At 37.0% G+C, this 22,293-nt stretch overlaps 2 protein-coding genes across 2 annotated transcripts; one reads left to right on the top strand and one right to left on the bottom strand.

The window, feature by feature from the left end:
• Positions 1 to 837: 837 nt before the first annotated feature.
• LOC124834955 (phosphatidylinositol 4-kinase alpha 1) lies at positions 838 to 18,297 on the top strand. Its single transcript, XM_047309792.2, has 26 exons — positions 838 to 2,009; positions 2,354 to 2,695; positions 2,799 to 2,960; positions 3,344 to 3,514; positions 3,646 to 3,804; positions 3,901 to 4,028; positions 4,179 to 4,485; positions 4,766 to 4,934; positions 5,225 to 5,442; positions 6,441 to 6,599; positions 6,715 to 6,897; positions 7,441 to 7,980; positions 8,086 to 8,445; positions 9,146 to 9,360; positions 10,912 to 11,095; positions 11,281 to 11,417; positions 11,518 to 11,668; positions 13,408 to 13,674; positions 14,156 to 14,233; positions 14,367 to 14,411; positions 15,570 to 15,742; positions 15,843 to 16,038; positions 16,446 to 16,586; positions 17,158 to 17,366; positions 17,543 to 17,704; positions 17,797 to 18,297. Exons 1-26 carry the CDS (start codon positions 1,020 to 1,022, stop codon positions 18,053 to 18,055), a joined length of 6,105 nt encoding a protein of 2,034 aa, XP_047165748.2. The 5' UTR covers positions 838 to 1,019; the 3' UTR covers positions 18,056 to 18,297.
• A 618-nt stretch (positions 18,298 to 18,915) lies between these two features.
• Positions 18,916 to 21,339, bottom strand: LOC124834960 (polyol transporter 5-like). The gene is made up of 3 exons (XM_047309799.2): positions 20,775 to 21,339; positions 20,267 to 20,613; positions 18,916 to 20,181 (listed from the first exon to the last, which is right to left on the bottom strand). Exons 1-3 carry the CDS (start codon positions 20,902 to 20,904, stop codon positions 19,114 to 19,116), a joined length of 1,545 nt encoding a protein of 514 aa, XP_047165755.2. The 5' UTR covers positions 20,905 to 21,339; the 3' UTR covers positions 18,916 to 19,113.
• Between the last annotated feature and the right edge of the window lie 954 nt (positions 21,340 to 22,293).

The following is a 22,293-nucleotide window of genomic DNA, read 5'->3' as shown; positions in this document are numbered from 1 at the left end:
ACAAACTGGTCTCATTTTCAATTGGATAATTATACTTTTGATATCATTGTTTTGATAGCATTTTAATACTCTCTATGTGTCATTTTGTAATTGATCTTTGTTAGTGTTTATGATTATTAGTATTGATTGTGAAATAATTTTGTACCAATCACATAATAACAATGTTAAAATATTGTTAAAAAAATGTTATTAAAAGTATCATTATCCTTTTCAATAAGATAAACAATATTCTTAACTCACATAGATACTGCAATAATATAACATGATTATATTAGGTACGAGGAAAAAATTTATCGAAGAGATACAATATTAATGGAATATGAGTTCGATCACATAAAATATTAACATTCTTTTTTATTCAAACTTGAAAACAACAAATTAATGAATTTTTCACTGTTTTACTTTCTCATGTTTATATAACGTGAGACTTTAACTAACAATTATATTTTCCCAAAGTTATTTATAAAAAAGTTATTAAATTTTTCCAGATAATTCATTACTCTTGTAAATTTCAAAATAAGTTTTTTTTATTATTATATATTTTATTTAACATGTTTGCTAAATAACAAAATCAATCATTTATTTAAATTTACATAATGGATAGAATTTAAAATAAAAACCTGAACTTAAAACAAAGGAAAAGGGACATTTGTAATTTATTTTATGAATCAAATTACGTCAAGAACAATAGAAAAGCTGAAACAAAAGAAAAATTAAGATAAAAAAATGTAAACATTTTAATTTTATAAGGAGAAAAAACATATTTTATCCTATTCTCACTCCAATCTGAATTTTCTAAACTTAATTTTAATTCTAATCCTAGACAACGCCAAAAGCGAAATGAAAAGAAAAACGAGAAAGGAATTAAAAGAGAAAGAAAGCATATGGCATGACCAGAAGAACAGCAACAATGTTGCTGCGTGGTTAGCAGTGAGAGAAAAAGATTTGAATGCGTCACCTCTCGCGTCGGGATCAATTCCCTTCGTTCTCCGTTTGAATTTATTTTCCCTGCAAATCTGATGGAGGCGTTAATCGAGTTATGCGACCTCATTGCGAAGAATCCGTCGCAATTCTCCGACAAGCTTTCTTGGATATGCGGTAAATGTCCTCCGCCGGAGTACCTAACGGCGGGATCTCCTAGGGTTTCGCGCTCTCAGCTCAATGCCGTCCTCGCCGTTTCGCGCTTCCTCTCCAAGTGCCCCGATTCTGCCGATCTGCGCCCAAAGTCCGTCGTCGTCGAGTTTCTACGCTCCGTTCCCAATTCCTTCACTCAGTCCTTCTGGCCGCACCCTTTCAACGCCGATTCCGTGACCTCTTTTTTCGTCGATTTCACCGGCTACGTCTCCAAGGCCGCGCAAGCGTCGCTGGATTTTGCCGAGGAGCTCACTGCCTTCGCCGGCGAAGTAATCATTTCCGCGATCGGCGAACCTCGCTCCAGCATTGCTAGGGCTTTCTTGGCCGGTGTGTCGCAGAACTATATCCCAATTTCGTCGTCCGATGCCAACAGATTGGTGACTTGTTTAATCGATCAATTCTCCTCGCATACTATTTCTGTTGCATGCACTCCGAGGGAACTGCTCATTGCGGAAAATTCATCGTCTCAGAGCTCGCCCATCAGTGTAAACCACCAACCCCTGACCAATTACAATGACAGTCCCGGGAATGAGAATACTTCGGGTTCCTCGAGCAGTGTGGCTTCTAAGCCTGCTGAAGATGGTAGTACGGCATCCTCGAGAGGAGTGGTGAACGGCCCCCACCATGTTTACAGGTCCAGTGCTGATCTATTGGCTTTGAATTTGGGTTTAAATGATGGTAATCTTGGACCAATCTCGTCTACCCAGCAAGTTATTTCCTTCGAGGAAGAGTCTGTGGAGTTCTTGGAGAGGCAGGAGACAGCTTTTAACTTGATTGCTCACGTGCTGGAAAATGTCCACATTGAGTCCGGACTTTTGGAGCAGGTTAGGTTAATTGGGAAGAAGCAGATACAGTCCTTGTCTGTTTTTCTGAAGGTAAAAATATGTTTCTATAATTCCCTCTTTAGTCACTTTATTTATTGTGATTATGTGAATTAGCGTGTATCTTTCTTTCCTCACTGTGTGGATGATAGTTGGGATTCAGGTTAAGAGGAATGTTAGCAACAGGTTTTCTAAAACATTTTTGCTGAAGGTTAGCATCTGTTGGAAATTACGACATTATGAATGAGACATTAATAAGGAGTGAGACCGACACAATTTTACGAGTTCCAATAAAGTTCAACCAACAGTAGAAACTGTTTACAAGAATGTGTTGCTTGCATTTCTATTTAGGTTAATCTTAAGAATGAGGCCCATTTCGTGTTTGTGTTTTCTTTCAGATCAGGAAGAGGGATTGGCATGAGCAGGGGTCACTTTTAAAAGCGAGGATTAATACGAAACTTTCAGTTTATAAAGCTGCAGTGAACCTGAAAATCAAGAGCCTCTCGGCACTGGATTCTGATTCAAGGTCTGTTAAGAGGTTGGTTTATGAGGCAGTTGCAATTTTAATAGATGCTGCTGAGGCATGCTTACTCTCTGGATGGCGTAAGTTGAGATCGTGTGAAGAGCTCTTCGATTCATTGCTTCTAGGGGTAGGACAAATTGCTATTGCTCGAGGAGGACAGCCGCTGCGCATTTTGCTCATTCGCCTAAAGCCAATTGTTCTCAATGTCTGCGCTCAGGTATGCTTTGTTACTTTTCAATATTACATATCCATTGATGATTTGTTTTCTAGTTACATTCCAATTGATATTTCCTTAAAATTCCAAAATATTTTTTTCACAGCCTGATACCTGGAGTAACAACCAGGGGACCATGTTTGAGAGTGTCACAAAGGCCAGCTGTCGGATTATTGAATCATGCTGGGAAAAGGAGCGAGCCCCTGTAGACACATACATAATGGGATTAGCGACAAGCATACGTGAACGGAATGATTATGAAGAGCAGGTAAACTTACTAATGGTCATCTGCCCATAATGTATAAACTGGTGATAAATACTAGTAAATGAATATCTGGTCGGGTCAGCATTTTACTGTGTTATTTGTTTTGGTTTTGTACGTATATCATGTCTTTACATTCAGACGTGATACACGCTAATTTTGTATTTCATACATTCCCAAATATTGTTTAACGGATTTCACAAATTCAGCATCCACTCAATCTCCAGTTGCATTTGTAATTTTATCAAGTCATATGGTTAGTATGTTTTTCCTGTTTCATAATGGGATCTTCAGTTATTGACATCCTTTTAATTTAAGCATGTTAATTTAATGTTTCTGGTCTTGCGTTAAATTATTTGAATGCTTACAGAATCCTGTTTTGCCACTAGGAAAACCAAGAGAAACCTGCAGTACCTTTTGTACAGCTTAATGTTATACGGCTGTTCGCTGAGCTCAGTGTTGCAGTCAACAAATCTGAGCTTGTAGATGTGATATTACCTCTTTTTATTGAAAGTCTAGAAGAGGGTGATGCTTCAACGCCTAGTTTGTTGAGACTCCGAGTATGGAACTTTGCCTTCAGAGCATGTATTTTGAAATTGATATAACCTCCCCTTTGTTCATTTATCTGTCAATCTTTTGGCTTCTTATCTTGTATCATGAATCTTACATTTTTGTATTGTGATCCATACAGCTTCTTGACGCTGTGTCTCGAATGGCCAGTTTAGGTTTTGACAAATCTTACCGTGAGACAGTGGTTTTGATGACTAGAAGTTACTTGAACAAACTTTCAAGTGTAGGATCAGCTGAAAGCAAAACAGAGGCTGCTGAAGCAACGACTGAGCGAGTTGAGGTATGTAGTGTATCTAAAAATTTCAATAATACATTAGACTTGGTTTGTTTGTTGTATATTGTCAAATGGATTCTCACTAGTTGAATTACATTTTAGACTCTACCTGCAGGATTTCTTGTTATTGCTAGTGGTCTTACTGGTGATAGACTGCGCTCAGATTTTCGTCATCGACTGCTCTCCTTATGCTCAGATGTTGGTTTAGCTGCAGAGGCTAAAAGTGGAAGGTATACCTGTTTTACTCTGCTAAGCACTTGACATTACAATGTTCTAATAATGTTTAATAGTTTAAGATTTGGATAGGTTTAAATTAAATTTTATTTACATGATGAATTATGCTTTCTGAAGATTTCACATCTGATGCTCACTCACTGCAGGAGTGGAGCAGATTTCCTGGGTCCACTGCTGCCTGCAGTTGCTGCGATTTGTTCTGATTTTGATCCTACTTTAAATGCGGAGCCATCACTTTTAAAACTATTTCGCAACCTATGGTTCTATATTGCTCTTTTTGGCCTAGCACCACCAATACAGAAGACTCCAGTGACTACAAAGTCAGTTTCTACCACACTGAACAGTGTCGGAAGCACCGGTGCCATTTCCCTTCAAGCTGTAAATGGACCATATATGTGGAATGTGGAGTGGTCTTCTGCTGTTCAACGAATTTCTCAGGGGACTCCTCCACTTGTAAGTTGATCCTTGAAGGTCTTCAAGTTTTTTGGTAAACAACTCCATTGATACATTTTTGCTGTGTATGTTTATAGTTTTTATATTATATCATTGGGAAATTTGTTGCTTTGCCTTGTTATGTGTTTCATCATTATCAAAGAGTGCAGTACCGTTTACTTTTTCTTCCCATACTTCTTTAAGTTATTATGAATTCATTGACTTTCTCTTTCAGCCCAAAATTAAATTTTCTTTTTACTGGACTGAACTTTTAATATTGTATCATGCTGTTTCTGCCCAGGTTGTTAGCTCAGTGAAATGGCTTGAGGACGAGTTAGAATTAAATGCTTTGCACAACCCAGGTAGCCGTCAAGGCAGTGGCAATGAGAAAGCTGCTCTTTCCCAACGAGCTGCTCTTTCTGCAGCTTTAGGAGGGAGAGTTGATGTCACAGCAATGACCACAATCTCAGGTGGATTGCACTTGCTTTATAATTCATTAATTCTTAGTATAGGAATTGTGAACACCTTCAACTTTTTAGAGAGGTGCCGCATACAGTTTTCGAACGTGTTGTCATGCCTTAGACTGGCATTTTCCATACGACTTGTGTATCGCCATGTGACACTAGCAAACATCAAAGTTAATTATTATTTCTTCTAAGACATGTTTTGTGATCAATTTCATATTATATATTAATTTTGGTACAAGTTTCACTCTATCCTGACTACTGTGGTGCATTACTTATGTTTATTTGTTTTGCAGGAGTGAAGGCGACTTACCTTCTTGCCGTAGCTTTTCTTGAGATCATCCGCTTCATCAGCAATGGTGGAATCCTAAATGGTGGCACCGCTATTGATGCTGCAAGAAGTGCCTTTACTTGTGTGTTTGAATATCTCAAGACTCCAAATTTAATGCCAGCTGTCTTTCAGTGTTTAACAGCAATTGTCCACAGGGCTTTTGAAACAGCTGTGTTGTGGCTGGTAGGCATTTGTTTAAAGTTTGGACCTCATTTATTGCTAATACTTCCCGTTTTGTGTACTCATCCTGAGGCCTGTAAACCTCAACCCATGAAGCTTGGACATATTTACTTAGTGATAAGCAGCTACTGTCTAAATTGATCTAGCAATTGCTTACTATTCATATCAAATATTTAAGGTGGTATGAAAAATGGCCAAGTGTGTATAACAAGTCTATAATATTCTCTGTTTTTTGTTTGAAGCAAGTAACTTTTGCTGCACCAATTGTTTTATATTTATGAATGCAACTTCATAATTCTTTGTTAAGTGGCATCAAGAAGTTTGTTCAGAACAGTCCCACAAGCATCTAAAATGTCACCTGATTCTTTCTTGTGGAGAACTGAAGTGGTGATAAAAGAGGATTGAAATATGTGGCTTTAATTGTGGTCATCGCTAGCCTGGCTTAATTGCAGTGTATATTAGAATTGGTTGTTAGTGTCTTGGTAAGGGCAACCTATGTAGGGATGACCGGAAAAATTGTGGAGTTAAGTCTTTGGGTCATTTTCTAAGTTGGTATCAGGGTCACTTGCATTGTCACACTTTCAGTCTATAACCTCGGTATTGAGAGAGAATGTGTTGGAAAGCCCTCTTAATTGTGATCACCTCCAGCGTGTCTTATGGGGTTGAATTGGACTCGAAGCCCAAAAGGCCAGTGTTTACTCTTTAAATAATTAACATCTGCATTTGCTTTTTTTTTTATGTCCAAAATTGAACTCCTTAAGGAAAACTAGAAGATTGTTATAGTTGAATAATTGTATTGACAAATTCAACGGGTTCATGCCCAGTTTAGTGATTATGAATTGTTACACTACAGTGTAGATTAGGTGTACATTTGTGATTATGTACAGGTTCTTTCATTTATGTTGTGTTTATGTTTTCTGGGGTTAAAGACTGATTTTTGTGTTGTTTTCTGTGTCTTTGACCATATGGATTATGGACACAACTGATTGGTCTGGCTTCAGGAAGAACGATTGTCTGAAATAGGGCATGATGCTGAGACCCGGGATTCAGTTCTTACAATGCATACCTGTTTTCTAGTAAAGAGTCTGTCCCAGAGGGAGGATCATATACGAGATATTGCAGAGAACTTGTTGACTCAACTGAGAGACAAGTTTCCACAGGTAAATTTTCAACAGTATCTGTTTTGATTATGGTTACAGTATATTTAGTTACTTCCCTTCTCAATTTTCTTTCTTGACATCTGGAATATATTTAAGATTAATGGTATATTTGCAGGTGTTATGGTATACTTCCTGCATAGACTCTATGCTATTTTCATTTAGTGACGACTCTTCTACTACCATCATCAATGATCCTGCTTGGACAGCCACAGTCCGTACCTTGTATCAGAGAATTGTTCGAGATTGGATAATTAAATCACTTTCAAGTGCTCCATGCACTAGCCAGGGCCTTCTTCAGGTTGGGCTTATCTGTTTCATTGTTGAAAACCAATATTTTAAGTTTTTGTAGTTACCTTGTCATCATCATCACAATCATATTCTCCACAATATGGAGGGCATGCTGTGATATGCTGTTTCCTATAAGACCATAATTGTAAGCTTATTTGAAAATTATAATTCAAATCCGTTTTTTATGCCAGTGTCAAATGCTTGATGATCTTTTGCTTGGGTTTATAGTCATTCTCTGCACAAAAAAGTAACTTATTAGAAAATTTAAGGTTTGATTTTATGCTTCTGCGCCTTCTGTTGAAATTCCTTTGATTTGCTCTCTACTGGTTGTACTTAAATCTGATTGTACTTAACTTCCATTCGGAACTGGTCCAAAAGTGTGGTGGTTGCGTGTATTTTATTGTGCCTAAATCCCTTTCATTTTGATTATTACTTACTTTCTAATATGTGTGTGTGTGTATGTATATATTGGTGACAGTGTAATTATGTCTTTATTTTTATGAAGTCCTCACAAGTTTCTCTTTGCACTATGTGTGTATGTATTTCACATCAGGATAAACTTTGTAAAGCAAATACTTGGCAAAGAGCACAGCCCACAATTGATGTTGTTTTACTTTTATCTGAGATAAAAATTGGCACTGGGAAAAATGAATGGCCAATACAAACAGCAAATATTCCTGCGGTAATGGCTGCAGCAGCTGCAGCTTCTGGGGCAAACTTAAAAGTATCTGAGTCTTTTAACTTAGATGTTATCAGTTCTGGTAAGTGTAACCAAGCTGCAGCAACAGTTAAGTGCAACCATGCTGGAGAAATTGCTGGAATGAGAAGGTTGTATAACAGCATTGGTGGATTTCAGTCCGGTACTGCACCTCCTGGTGGTCTTGGACTTGGAGCTGGACTTCAGAGAATTATATCGGGAGCTTTTCCTCAGCACCCACAAGCTGAGGATGACTCTTTTAATGGAATGTTGCTTAATAAGTTTGTGCGTTTGCTTCAGCAGTTTGTCAACGTAGCAGAGAAAGGTGGGGAAGTGGTCAGATCTGAATTTCGTGATACTTGCTCTCAGGCTACTGTGCTGCTCTTGTCACATTTGGTATACATTTCTTGCTAGTATTTTAGTTGGTTATACTGGATGTTAGAACTCAGGGAATCTATATGCCATACCTTTATCTGAGTTATGTTTTTTCTTATGGACAAGAGTTCTGGATCCAAATCAAACATGGAGGGCTTCTCGCAACTTCTTCGTCTTCTTTGCTGGTGTCCTGCTTACATTTCTACCCATGATGCAATGGAAACTGGTGTTTTCATATGGACATGGTTGGTTTCTGCTGCACCAGAGCTTGGAGCTCTCGTTCTTGCCGAGCTTGTTGATGCATGGTTATGGACACTTGACACCAAGAGGGGTCTTTTTGCCTCTGAAGCAAGGTTTTCTGGACCTGCTGCAAAACTCAGGCCTCACCTTTCACCTGGGGAACCTGAATTGCAGCCTGACATTAATCCTGTTGAGCAAATAATTGCTCATCGACTATGGCTTGGATTTCTTATTGATCGTTTTGAGGTTAGGCATTGATTGCTTCGAGGTTCCTCTATTTATTAACATGCATTTTCTCATTTTTCCACTCTGTCTAAATTGTTTTGTGTAACTGTTTGTTTTGATCCTAAGTGCCCATAGTATGTTTTCATTTTTGTATGGCACGCAAAAGAAATTCACAACTAACTATTGGGTAAGTTATTTAGTTTGAGGAACCTAAGACAGGAATTTAAATCACTGTTTGCATTTTGATTGTTAATACATTAGTAGTCAATAAATTATCAGTTGAAGTTACTCATTTAAATTGGAAATTCTGTTGTTTGGTGCTATATTTAAATTGCCATATTTAAATGTGAAATCTTTGATTTCTCTATAAATCTACTGGGTTTATAGTGAACAATTATGTTATAGTTTTTTGATATGGGTTATTGAATTAAGAAACATATTTCATGAACCACCCTTTATTTAAAGATTGATACTTAATTCGTGACTAGTGGATCTTGTATATTTTTTCGAGTTAAATTGCCACCAAATGTTAGTTTATAGTGTTTTTATTGTACTAATTGGTAACATTTTTTTTCTAAAGCATTCAGTATATAGATACACATCGTGATTGAGGGAGGCGTTGTCCCCTTATGTTGTAAAATGCTGAATCTAGTTTCAACCTTAAAATATTTCCATTATTTGCATTACTTCCCTGAATCATTTCTTATCCTGTATCATGTAGGTAGTTCGACACCAAAGCGTGGAGCAACTCCTGCTCCTTGGTAGGTTGCTTCAGGGGACAACGAAGCTTCCCTGGAATTTTTCACACCATCCTGCAGCCACTGGCACTTTTTTCACTCTGATGCTTCTAGGGCTCAAGTACTGCTCTTGCCAGTTTCAGGGAAATTTGCAAAAATTTCATCTGGGGCTTCAGTTGTTGGAAGATCGGATTTATAGGTGAACACAAGTGACAGTTTTTTGTTTGGCATTCTTGGTGAATTTCTCCTAAAATTTTCATTTTCTTTATATGTGCGTGTTAGATTGCATGCCTTTAATGCTTAAAGTACTGTTGTAAAGCTTGCAATAGGTGATTTTTTCATTCTGTAACCTACTGTCAGTCAGTTAGGACTTTGTTACAAGTTAGTTGTAGTCTTGTCAGCATCAAGTCAACCCGCAGTCAGCACTATAGCTAGCTTCATCAAGACACTTCTTGGAGTTTCTTCTATAAATTTGTACCATTCATCACTAATCAGTAATAATAAAATCCTTCAGTTTTTCTGTTTAGTTTATCAAATATACAAATTCTGTAAGTGCTAACTGCTAGTAGTGCTGGCGATATTCTTTGTTTGCTATTATTTATTCATCAATTTGTCCCTTCTCTTCATGAAGCATGTACTTTGTAAGTTCTTACCATAATTCATGAAAGGTCGTAATCATAAATTGTATTCATTATTCAGTTCCTCTCTTGTTGCATTGTTTTAATTCTCTAATCATGGTGGCTTGAAACATTTTCTGGAAACTGCACAACTTGGCCTGCTCTTTTTAGATGGTCAAGTTTGTCTGGACTTGCTGGGATGAGTTAGAACATGGAACTGGTGAAGTTACGTAGATTAACTTTGCTTGTTGAGTCAAATCAGTCTCTATCCCCATCCCCTGAAATTTGTATGCCAAATATTCCAATGTTTTTCGTGACTTAAATATCATTAATTATCATCCCTCATCTTTCAATTCTAACCAATAAACAGTGTGTTAGGACCTGGAGGGTTTATGAAAGGAGAAAGATAGTTGAGAAATAAAGATGAGTACTTAACTGTTGAGCAGTTAAGGGGGCGGGAAAAGGTCTATAAAAAGGACCTCTTTTGTAGTTACAAGTAGACAGTTTTTACCTTTGAGTTTGTAGACCGGTTCAGACCTGGTGGAGGAGGTTAAGCTCCTAGATTTTCCTAGTTGTATTCTTGATTCTTTGATGTGAATATAGTTCAATTCATTACCATTTCTTGTTGTGAGTTTTACTGAGGTGTGTGAGTGAGTTAGAAAGTTAGGATTCTTACCTAGATTCCTAACACAATGCTTGCAATGCGTGCTTTAATTTTTTTTTTCAAGCTGAATGCTTTGCCCTGTTCAAAGAGATTCAGTGTATCTTCTGTAGTTTTTTATTTTATCATTTCTACTGAAAATCAAAACTATATCCTGTTCCACTGATAAAAATGTGTCTTAATAATGCTAGACCTGTCATTTATTTCATTGAGTTGGAAATTTTGGTAGATTAATCAGCTGAATGTGTGAGAGTCCGGGGCCTGGTATAACTGCAAAAGGCCTAGCTAGCATTTCATGTTAGCTCTACAATAAAGTAGGTCTTTAGGCTTTTATAAACATTTTCAGATGATGCATCTTTACATTTACGTGGGCTATTCTGCTGGAACAATTAGTTTCTTTCAGAGATAGATTGGATTCATCATGTTCACCTTTCTTTGGGTTAATTGCAAATGCTATTTGGTGCTTTTATAGGGCCGCTTTGGGTTGGTTTGCTTTTGAGCTTGAATGGTATGACACAAACTATGCAAACTTTGCTCAGTGTGAAGCCCAGTCTGTTTCTTTATTTGTTCAATACCTCACGAATATGAAAGGAGATACCATTCAAGTTGGGTCAAAAGGAAATGGACAAGAAAATGGGAACTCTTTGACTGATACGGTAATATTTTTATGACTAAAATTATCATCAACTTACACTGTTGACTTTGAAATTTTAATTTTTTTACCTTCAAACTTAAAATTGTTATCGTGTCCTTTTAATTTTTTATCTTTGTCTATGAAGGTTGTTTTATTTTTTAAATGGACTTCAATATATCCTAATCTGAATTTCTACATTTATGCTAGAGTGATCTCTATCATCCTGTTTGGGGTCAAATGGAGAACTATGCTTTAGGAAGAGAAAAGCGGAGGCAGCTACTTTTAATGCTATGCCAGTATGAGGCTGATAGGCTTGACGTCTGGGCACAGCCAACTAACACAAAGTATATAAATATATATTTATCTGTTTCTGATCACTTGAATTTCATTATATGTTTTGTGTTACTTGTCCTAAGCTTTCAAATACCTGGTATGTATTTTCAGGGAAAGTAGTTCCCGACCCAAGATTAGTGCAGATAAATGGGTAGAATATACTAGGACTGCCTTCTCTGTGGATCCTAGGATTGCTTTATCTTTGGCCTCAAGGTTCCCTTCCAATACATTTATAAAAACAGAAGTTACTCAGCTTGTACAGGTATGTTCTTTTTCAGTGATAAAGATTAACTGGAAGCCCTAATGCTTAGTTTCTTCAAAGTGGCAATTTTTTTAATAAGTTTAAGATTAACGTTTAAATGTTTTGAGCAACTTCTGTTGCCTATGTTCTCTTGAGTCTTGTCAGACAATAAAATGTTGTTGGAAATTTTACATCGATTAGAGATTGCTGAAATAAAAGAAAGAGAAACATAGGATGTATCCCTAATGTGTATTGAGCACATAGGGTCATGCATTTATAAAGAAAAAATATAAAGAGATGGGCCCAAGCCCAGAGATAAAATCAAATTATTATATACAAGTGGATGTAAATGTCATTTGACAAGCTGATTTTTGAAGTGAAGTTAGAATTAAAGTCCATTGCCTAATGATGGTATCAGAGCTTATCCTTGTGCCATCAGTTATTGGGCCATTATCAAACAACCTACAAATACCTAGTTTCGTGCTCGATATGTTTAGTCCTCAATGTGAATATACAAATCTTACCTCACAAATTAGTTTTGGGTGAGGTTAGATTAGTTTTAAAGTCCACTTTCTACCCAGGGTTTATGATAGAAAATGTAGGTAGAGATTATCATGAGTAGCTAATTGCATGAGGAGTCTTATATGTCACATCCCATTGAAGAAATGATATGTATAAATAAAGCACAGGGAAGGGTGGGCAGTGAAGTAATAATCCAGTGTGGGTCTTTCAAGTGACTTCGTGGTCTTAGCCCAATTCAATGAAGAAAATAAACGAATGTCACATCACAAGGATACTTGGACTCTCACCCATATAATTTCCTTGGATTAATTGGTAGGCCTATTTTTGTGACATACCCCATCCAGGAAGAGGTAAGTCATGAATAATGTATAATATTTTGGACCCATTAGAAGGACATGAAATTCCTGAGAATGGAACTGTTGAACCTGCTGTAAGGACTAAAAAAATTTTCAACTCATTAAAGAAAAAGGGAGGCAAAATGATGAGCCAAGGGATACAAGTTATGCAGCTGCTGCAGCAATGGGAAAGGTGACCCAGGTTATGCTTGACAGTATTGATAGGTAGATGTTATTTTTGTTGAACTTAACACTGGCTGGCTTGTCGCCAATATGAGCTTCACAAGAAACAACCAACAAGCTTTACATGTTGATAGGGAAGCAATTGAGTTGGTGCTCCAAAAAGTTTATGGAGTGACTACAAGAACTAGGTATTAAGATTAAAACAGAGAAATATATTTTTAGCAGGGTTAAAGAACCCCTCTCATGGTTCTCTATTCATATATATTTGAAGGTTGATACAATAGGGAGATGAGACACCAAAAGCATTGTCCTAGACTTCTTGGACAGAGAACTAGGTACAGGTTATCTAACACTCAATCCCCTACCTTAGACGTAATGATTACATAAATTTACTGATTATTTCAACACTGGGAAACATTTTACTGAAGTAACAAGAAAGGAGTTATTGAAGCTACTTTAATTAGGGTGGGAAGCTTACAATAATCCCCTCTACCAAACACCCCCAAAGTGAACGCATACATCCATTGCTCAGCTGTTAAATTGTGTATCCTGAACAGAAATTTCATACATTTTAAATTCCACTAAGAAATTCATAGTTATATTGTTATCGTTCAAAAGTAATATGCTTTGTGTTGAAGGAGGGAATATAATCAGCCTTAACTGAGCTATATTTTTTGTCATGTTTCGAAGACTATTTAATTACCAGTCTCTGCTTTACAGGAAAATATAGTGGATGTCCGCAACATACCAGAAGCATTACCTTTCTTTATCACCCCAAAGGCAGTTGATGATAATTCAGTGCTCTTGCAACAATTGCCTCATTGGGCTCCTTGTTCTATTACACAAGCTCTAGAGTTCCTTACTCCGGCATACAAGGGACACCCACGGGTTATGGCATATGTTCTAAGGGTTTTGGAATCCTATCCTCCTGAACGAGTAACTTTTTTCATGCCACAGCTGGTGCAGTCCTTGCGACATGATGAAGGGGTTAGATATCTACTGAAATTTATTTTCATGAATTATTCCCTTTGTGTGTGCTTTCTTCCTACTGTTGCATGATGGACATATAAAAGCCAATTTACCTTTTCTTTCACCATTAAATAAGCCTTGTAATTTTACAGTCGTGACCACTTTTAGATTTTTCAAAATAGCATTGGAGCTAAAACAAAAATACGTCAGTAAAACTAATATTTTTCTCCATGTTGAATCTCATTATGCGTTGTTGTTTTACTTTTTTAGTCACTTCTAATATATATCTTGACTTCATGAAAAATCTCATTGAGGAAAACATCTTCAGCTCAGACATTTAACAAATGAAAATTTCTAACCTTTTTTTAATGTTGTTTGAATTTAACATTTTCTGAAGTCAATGTCTAATAATTGACGGGGAAGGTGTAAATAATAAAAGGTCAGTAATGACTTTCAATGATTTTTCTCAGAACCAAATGCGTAAATTTATTTTTTGCAGAAATTAGTTGAAGGTTATTTGCTTAGAGCTGCGCAAAGAAGTGACATATTTGCCCATATTCTTATCTGGCATTTGCAGGTATGACTTGTGATTATGTTTTTCTTACTTTCAGACTGTGGTCCCCCCCCCCCCCCCTCCTTTTTTTTTATCGTTAACGTGTGCATTGCAAGTTATTTGTTTAGTTTAATAACACTGATTTTATTTTTGGCAGGGTGAGACTGTACCTGAGACAGGAAAAGACCCAAACAGTGGGAAGGTATGCTAAAGCCCAAACGAATGTTTCTTCATATGCTGTGTAGTTAATTAGTTAAGAGTTTTTTTTATATTGATTGACTCTAAGTCAAGTTTGGCTTCCCCTCTCTTGTATGCCTAACAAAGTGACCCTTAGCCTTTGTTTGGATAGAGAGATGGAAAATGAAATAGTGCAAAAAGAAAGCAAAGAGAATTATAGTGAATAAGGAGGTTGTTTGAATTAGTCAAAAGCGGATAGAAATTAGGGACAAGTTTGTAAGTGTGTGTGATCGATATGATAGAAGAAGTGTACCTATAGCCTACTTTGGGATAAGATACAATAGATACAGAAAAAAATACAGCTATTTATGACACAGAATAAGTTATAACACAACAACTTATCTGGCATCAGATCAAGCACTGTGAAAGGTATCCTCTGTTTTTGAAATTGAAAGAGAAGAGCAACAGAGTGAAGCAAGAAGTTGTCGTATTGATAATCAAAGTGAGATGCATTCCTGGACTCCAAAGCAGGTGATTAAGGCATAAATAGGAGGAAATATAGTTTTTGTTTTAGACTTACGGTTATAACAATTAGTCCTTACCTATTTCTTGGCTTCAGAATTAAAGATGAGGTTCTACGTATCAACTATTTGGTCTCTTAGTTGTCAGATCGGTATGCCCGCAATCAAATTATGTTGTTTAATTGCTTGTTGTCCTGACAGTCAATCAATAAGATGCAATGAGAAAACACTATCTCGAGTTAGTATCAACATGGCTGTTGCTCACATTACCTTAAGTTCCTCAATTTGCAGAGACATCATCCTAGTGTTGTCTGTAATTTTTGGCACTTGGCATTCAAATATGCTTCACTACTTTCAGTACTTCGTGAGAAATATAGTGGGGAAATATTAGCATCAAACACTATAACACTCTTTCAATCACATTTTTATTATTAACAGAAATTTATTGAAAGTCCAAAAAATAACAATTTCTTCCGGTCCGTGCCTAGCTTAATGAACCTGTCCATGACTTTGTAGTTTACAATTTAGATTAGAGTATATAAGAAAATGTATAGCTAACATTTAAATATATTCGATGTGAATTCATAATTTTTAGCATAGAATCTGCGGGATTTTTTGTTTTTAAATCATGCTTTATACGTTTGTTTCTGTTTCTATTTCAGAATGGTTCATTTCTAGAACTGCTGCCAGCTGTAAGGCAGCGCATAATTGACGGTTTTAGGGGAAAGGCACTTGACATATTTAAAAGAGAGTTTGATTTCTTTGACAAAGTTACATCCATCTCTGGTGTACTATTTCCACTCCCTAAAGAAGAACGCCGAGCTGGTATTCGGAGGTACTGGGCAAATGTCTGAAGGCATATTTTAATTGTGAATTAAGTTAATTTTTCAATGTTTTTTTGGTGGAAGCTAGTGTTTATATTTACCATCTGCTAGGGAGTTGGAGAAAATTGAACTGGATGGCGAGGACCTTTATCTCCCAACAGCTCCTAACAAACTTGTTACGGGAATTCGAGTGGATAGTGGTATTCCCTTACAATCAGCTGCAAAAGTCCCAATCATGATTACTTTTAATGTAGTAGATCGAGATGGGGACAGAAGTGATGAAAAGCCACAAGCTTGCATTTTCAAGGTTAGCTGGGTTTTATTCATGATATCCTTTGTAGGCTCATTTCAAGATTTTTAGTTGTTATCCTGTTAACAAAACTGCAGAACATTCCGCTGTATGACTTGGGAAAATTAGCCCTTTTCAAACTATACTCTTAGTATGGCTCATGTATACCCTAGCTATACATGTATATTTTCTTAAAGTACGCTATAGATTTTTTCCTTTTTTTTAGGACTGGGTTGGTAGATGCTGAGATAGTTTCATGTGAAATATGAGCAAAATAAATAGTAGTTAGCAACATGTTTGGAGTATGGTTAGTTTTTGGATAAACCAATTTTTTTGCAACGCGTGATTGTTTTCTTGCTTCTTGTCAATTAAGTTTAATTTGAGTGTTTTGTGGTTCTTGGGCTGACTATTTTATTGCATTGAAGGTCGGAGATGACTGTAGACAAGATGTTCTCGCCCTTCAAGTAATATCACTACTTAGTGATATATTTGAAGCTGTTGGAATTAATCTTTACTTATATCCTTATGGTGTTCTGCCAACTGGTCCTGAGAGAGGTATAATAGAGGTGAGTGCGCTATCGTTATGCTACAACAATGTGAGAATTCTTTGGTTCATCAGTCTAAGTGTTTTCTTGATCAGAATGGAGAATGCCAGTGCAGTGACAACTGCTAACTTATGGTAGTCCTTGGAAGTGTACTTTTGGGCAATTGGATTCTCAGTCTAGGACGTGGAACTGGCATGGTTGTCAAATTATCATGTTAAACACAAGTTTTACGATCCTTGGACACAAACAAGTTGAATTACATGTGAAGTTTTTTTTTATCAAGCTCGTACACACTGTTTTGATAGGCAAACAATTTTGGTTGATTTTGTTGGGTACTCCTGCAACACGCGTATGATGGCCTATGATACTAATTTTCTTATGGACAATAATATTATTATTTTATGTTTTGTTAAACTAACAAATAATATAAGTGTTTAGCTAACTATACTGAAAGTCATTTAGGTTAAAAAGTTCTCTTATTATTATTTGATGTAAATTTTTAACTTGTATTTTAGCCTTGTATCTCTTCAAAATATTTTGGTCCTAATTGTTTTGTGGATTTTGTAATTTTTTTTCTTTTTTACTTTTCCAGGTTGTGCCAAATTCACGTAGTAGAAGTCAGATGGGGGAAACGACTGATGGAGGTTTGTTTGAGATATTTCAACAAGACTTTGGACCTGTAGGATCTGCCAGTTTTGAGGCTGCCCGCCAGAACTTCATCATTAGCAGTGCTGGTTATGCTGTTGCTAGTCTTTTGCTTCAACCAAAGGATAGACACAATGGCAACCTTCTCTTTGATAAGTATGATCACTGTCTTTCTTCTATTACTGTGTCAGCAAAGTCAGTCATAATTTCTAGTGGATCTGAATTTAGCTTTAGATGCCTCTGAAGTATTAGAACATCTTCATTGTTTGCCCCCCTGCCCCTTCTGCCTTTTTGTCCCATAAATAGAATGACTAATATGAATGCTGATGCAGTGTTGGAAGGCTAGTTCATATTGATTTCGGTTTCATCCTTGAAACTTCTCCGGGTGGGAATATGCGTTTCGAAAGTGCTCATTTTAAGCTGAGCCATGAGATGACACAATTACTAGATCCATCTGGTGTTATGAAGAGTGATACATGGAGCCAATTTTTAAGGTAGTAATGGCATTCCGAACTTACTTTTTTTTTCCCTGCAAGTCATGTATATAGAAAACTAAGCGTTCTTACACTGTTTCGTGTACATCTAGTTTGTGTGTGAAGGGGTACCTTGCTGCCCGTCGACGTATGGATGGGATCATCACCACTGTAGCTTTAATGCTAGACAGCGGGTTGCCTTGCTTCAGCAGGGGTGATCCTATTGGCAATCTTCGGAAGAGATTTCATCCGGAGATGAGTGAGCGTGAAGCAGCCAATTTCATGACCCATGTTTGTAAAGATGCTTACAATAAGTGGACCACTGCTGGCTATGACTTGATACAATATCTGCAGCAAGGCATCGAAAAGTGAGATACTATAGACCTTACCTAAAATGTACATGGTTGCTTGTAGTTTTACCTTCATTGTTGTTATATGCTTTACTTTTTTTCTTTTTGAGGAATTTTCACGGTTATAGTAGGTATTGAGGGAATTGTAGTAAAGTGCGATGAATATTCACAAGTTCTGTAATATTTTTTTGAGGGTTCCTCATAGTGTAAAAATACAGCTTTGTAATCTTATTTATTAATGGTAAATACAATTCATTGAGGTCATTCGTACAAGCTCTCCCGTTACCTTCTTTACCAGATTGAGTTTATGATAAATATTGAATGCACTATATGTTTTACCAGACATTGACTACTTTAATAATGAGAGTAAATTAATCTTTATTTTATTAATAAGGTTTAATTATTCTTTTTTCCTCGTTGTTTATTAATTATATTCAATTTTGTCTCATTACTAGTAAATAATTAAATTTTATCACTTAATTTCAAATTCACTTTATATCTTAGTTTTTAAAATCGATATGACTTTGTATCTTGAGTCTAAATTGACTTAGAATTGTTAAGGGCCTTTTATTAGCAGTTTAAAATTATTGTTGATTATTATCATCATCATCTAAAGTCAATTTAGATTGAAGGGAATAAACTTGAACGATGGGACTGCAGATCATTTATGAACATTAATAGAGAATGGAATTAAATGAAAGAAATATTACTCGTATTTGATGGTCACTTTTGATGTGGTTAGAATCACTAGGAACACTTGCCATCATCGTGAGTGAATTAGTTTTGTTTTCTTTTAATGTGTTTGTAATTGAAATAAAGTACGCAACGGATTTAGAAGCCGATGGAGTAGGTAATAAAATTCGATCGAATGTTCAAACAATATCGAGGGGAAAAGGAAATGTTACATTACAAATATTAGTATTTTAAAAGCGTAGCTTTGGTTCGAATGTTGAAATGTTACCATACTTTCATAAAGAGAAGTACGATAATACTACGTTGTAGAATACCAAACCAATATAATCTGAAGTAGACAATTAGTACTGAAAGCTATTAAAGCGCCATTATTATGTCTTGCTCTTCCTAATTCGCCAGTTGTATCTCTGCATTGTTCTCACTGTCCTTATTACCATTGCTTTTGGACCATGACAAGAATTTACCAAAAGACCCTTCCGTTTCCTCAAGGGTCTTGCCCTGTGTTTCGGGGAGCATGGTAAAGAAAAAGATCCATCCACACATCGCGATTCCCCCGAAGATGAAGAAGGCCCCACCAATAGTGATCTTATCAGACAGGGACAAGAACGTCATTGAGATAACTCCACTCGTCACCCTATTCACCACAACTCCCATAGCCGCACCCTGGGCGCGTAGCCTCAACGGGAAGATCTCCGAGCTGTACACCCACGTTATGGGACCCGCCCCAACGGAGAACGTCGACACGTAGGACAAAACCATACCTATGCTCAGGCCAATGGCCCATTTGATCACGGCGCGTGAGCGATCAATGATGGTGAGGCTTACGCCCAGCGTGAGAAGCGAGAAGACCATGCCGCCAACGCTGGTCAATAACAAGGGCCGACGCCCGACCCGATCCAACAAAAACGTAGCCACCAAGATGAAAACGGTCTTGGCGAATCCAACGGCCACGGTCGCCAGAAGCTGCTCGGCGTCGGATTCCAGGCCAGCCTTTTTGAAAATCTCGGGGCTGTACAGCACCACGGCGTCTATGCCGGAAGCCTGTTGGAAGAAGTGGAGGCCCAGAGCGGAGATGAGGATGTGACGCACCGCGGGTGTAGGGTAAAGGATTAGCTCTTTCCATACACCCTCGCCGCCGCTATTCTGGTTGGTCACTTGAACGACGTCGTCGTTGCAGTCCTCCGGGATCCCAGCCGCGGCTTTGATATCTGCTAGCCTGAGCTGAGCCTCTTGGGGAGAGTCGGAGATTTTGTTGAGAACTTTTGTGGCTTCGCCGAGCCTACCTCTCATGACCAGCCAGCGTGGTGACTCCGGCATGGCTAACACTCCCACGGCCAGGATCACCGAAGGCACCGCCCCCACTCCCAGCATCATCCTCCATCCCAGGTGAAGTGGCAGCTTCGAAAAGCAGTAGTTTGATATGTATCCCAGTAATATCCCTCCATTCACGAATACCTTCATCAATATCAACCGTATCAGTTATCGTTACTAATATTATTCTCTCATAATAAATCATCTTTCAAATATATATCTCCACTACCTCGGGGAAGGAGGTCAGAAAACCACGACACGAAGGAGGGGACACTTCCGCCGTGTAGACCGGAGCAATCATCAGAGCATAACCGATGCCCACGCCCGCCACAAACCGCGCGAACATCAAAAAGGGATAGTTTGGAGAGAATCCCATCAGGATGGCTCCGGCGAAGAAGATGCCTCCGGCCACGACGATCGTGTAACGCCGACCGATCCAGTCCGAGGTTCTCCCGGCGAGACACGAACCAATCAGAGAGTAAAGGTTGATGATTCCTACCACGATCTCGATTTGCACGTCCGTCAGTTTCAGGTCCCTCTTTATATATATCACCGCTCCACTCATCACCCCAACGTCTGTACCAAACTCACACATCATCGTCATCATCATCAAATACACAAGCAATATATATATATATATATATAGTACTTAGTTCAGAAGAGCAAAAAAAAACGTTATTTTTACTCATGCATGTCATGTCTACGTACAGTTGTTCTTATTATTAACACTCACTCACCATAGCCAAGTAATATGGAAGTCATGGAAGCCAATATGGCACAAGCGAAAGCAAACTTGTTCCTTTTGGGGGCCTTTTGAGGATCAAAAGTCTGAACAGATTTCTGAGCTGCTGCTTTGCCCTCGTCCATCTTCACTGTATCTGCTGTGCTACGTGAATGCAGTCTATACTTGAGTAGCCATGAGAGCACTGGTGGTAGTGAAATTATGCAGGAGGAGTGGTTTATATAGAGGGCATTCACATGAGCTTAGACAGCGCTGTCCCGCATGTATAGGTGAACGCGTGGAACCTCTACCCTCTCTTTGAAACGTCGTCGTCATCTTACTACTCCAAAACTGCGACAATAGCTAATGGGGTTGCCTAATTTTCTCTCTTGTCGCCGGTTCCTTCATCTTCCTTCCATTTACTTCTTCAATTTCCAATCTACAAACTTTAAACTTTAAACCATACTGTTTCTGGATTACATCCAACAGATTAATTAGTCACACCATGAAGTCTGTCGATTAATGTCTGTTTGATTGGTGTGTGTCTGTCAAAGAAGAAGGGAGTAATTTTTCAGACCTTAGTTGTCTGCTGTACTATAAAAATAATGTTCTTAGTTACTATGTTTTCAGTGAAACAATATATCTACATTGTTTTATTTTTAGAAAAATGTTTTTTTTATCTATTGTTTGCACATAACTCATTATTTTCATCATTAAAAAATTGATTTTATATTTAAGAATAAAATAATGGAGGTAAAATGTGTCTATTTTTCTTATGTGTCAAAATAATAGTGTCATTATTTTTATATTAATAAATCGAGTAAATTTAATTAAACACATTTGTGAAACTTTATAAAATTACACAAACTGGAATGAAGTCAAAATCAGCTTAAGTATAAATTAAGAATATAAAAGATTTTAAAAGTTTAATTTACAAATTAATTCATACCTAAACTAATTTCAATTTCCAAAATTTGGATGTAGACGATGGTTTTATCTCAAAAGAAGTAAAATTTGGATTTCTTAAGTGAATTTTTCCATAATTTTTTTTATAAGATATATACAAGTTAAAAATCAAAACTAAAAAAGAAAAGAGAGACAAAAAAGCATCAATAAATGAGCTCTTGCATATAAAAAGTAATTTTAATTTTTACATTTTCTTTCTTATTTTTTATATTTGCTTATGAAAAACTATTTGATAATGTTATTATTACGATTTTATCTGTTGTGTATAGAAAATATGCATGTGTTGCTAAATTTGTTGGGTTTCTATCGAAAACAATTTCACTATGAATACAAAAAATAATAATATTTCTGATAAAAAATTATCTGATTAAGACAACACGATATATTTGTTTCTCCTTCTCCTGCCTCAATAATAGGTCATGCATTTTGAACAGCTACTCGCAATGTTAGCTATGACAGTTACGCAGTTTATTTAAGGGTCAAGTTGTAAAATTTATTTATTAATATATTTTGTTTTAACAAACGGATTAATTAAATTCTATTTAACTAGTAAATTTAATCTATAAATT

The sequence above is a fragment of the Vigna umbellata genome, chromosome 3 (assembly GCF_029865625.1).
Source record: "Vigna umbellata cultivar VRB3 chromosome 3, Vumbellata_1.0, whole genome shotgun sequence".
NCBI classification, from domain to species: domain Eukaryota; kingdom Viridiplantae; phylum Streptophyta; class Magnoliopsida; order Fabales; family Fabaceae; genus Vigna; species Vigna umbellata.
The sequence above is the reverse complement of the archived record's forward strand: the minus strand, read 5'-3'. Positions and strand labels throughout refer to the sequence as shown.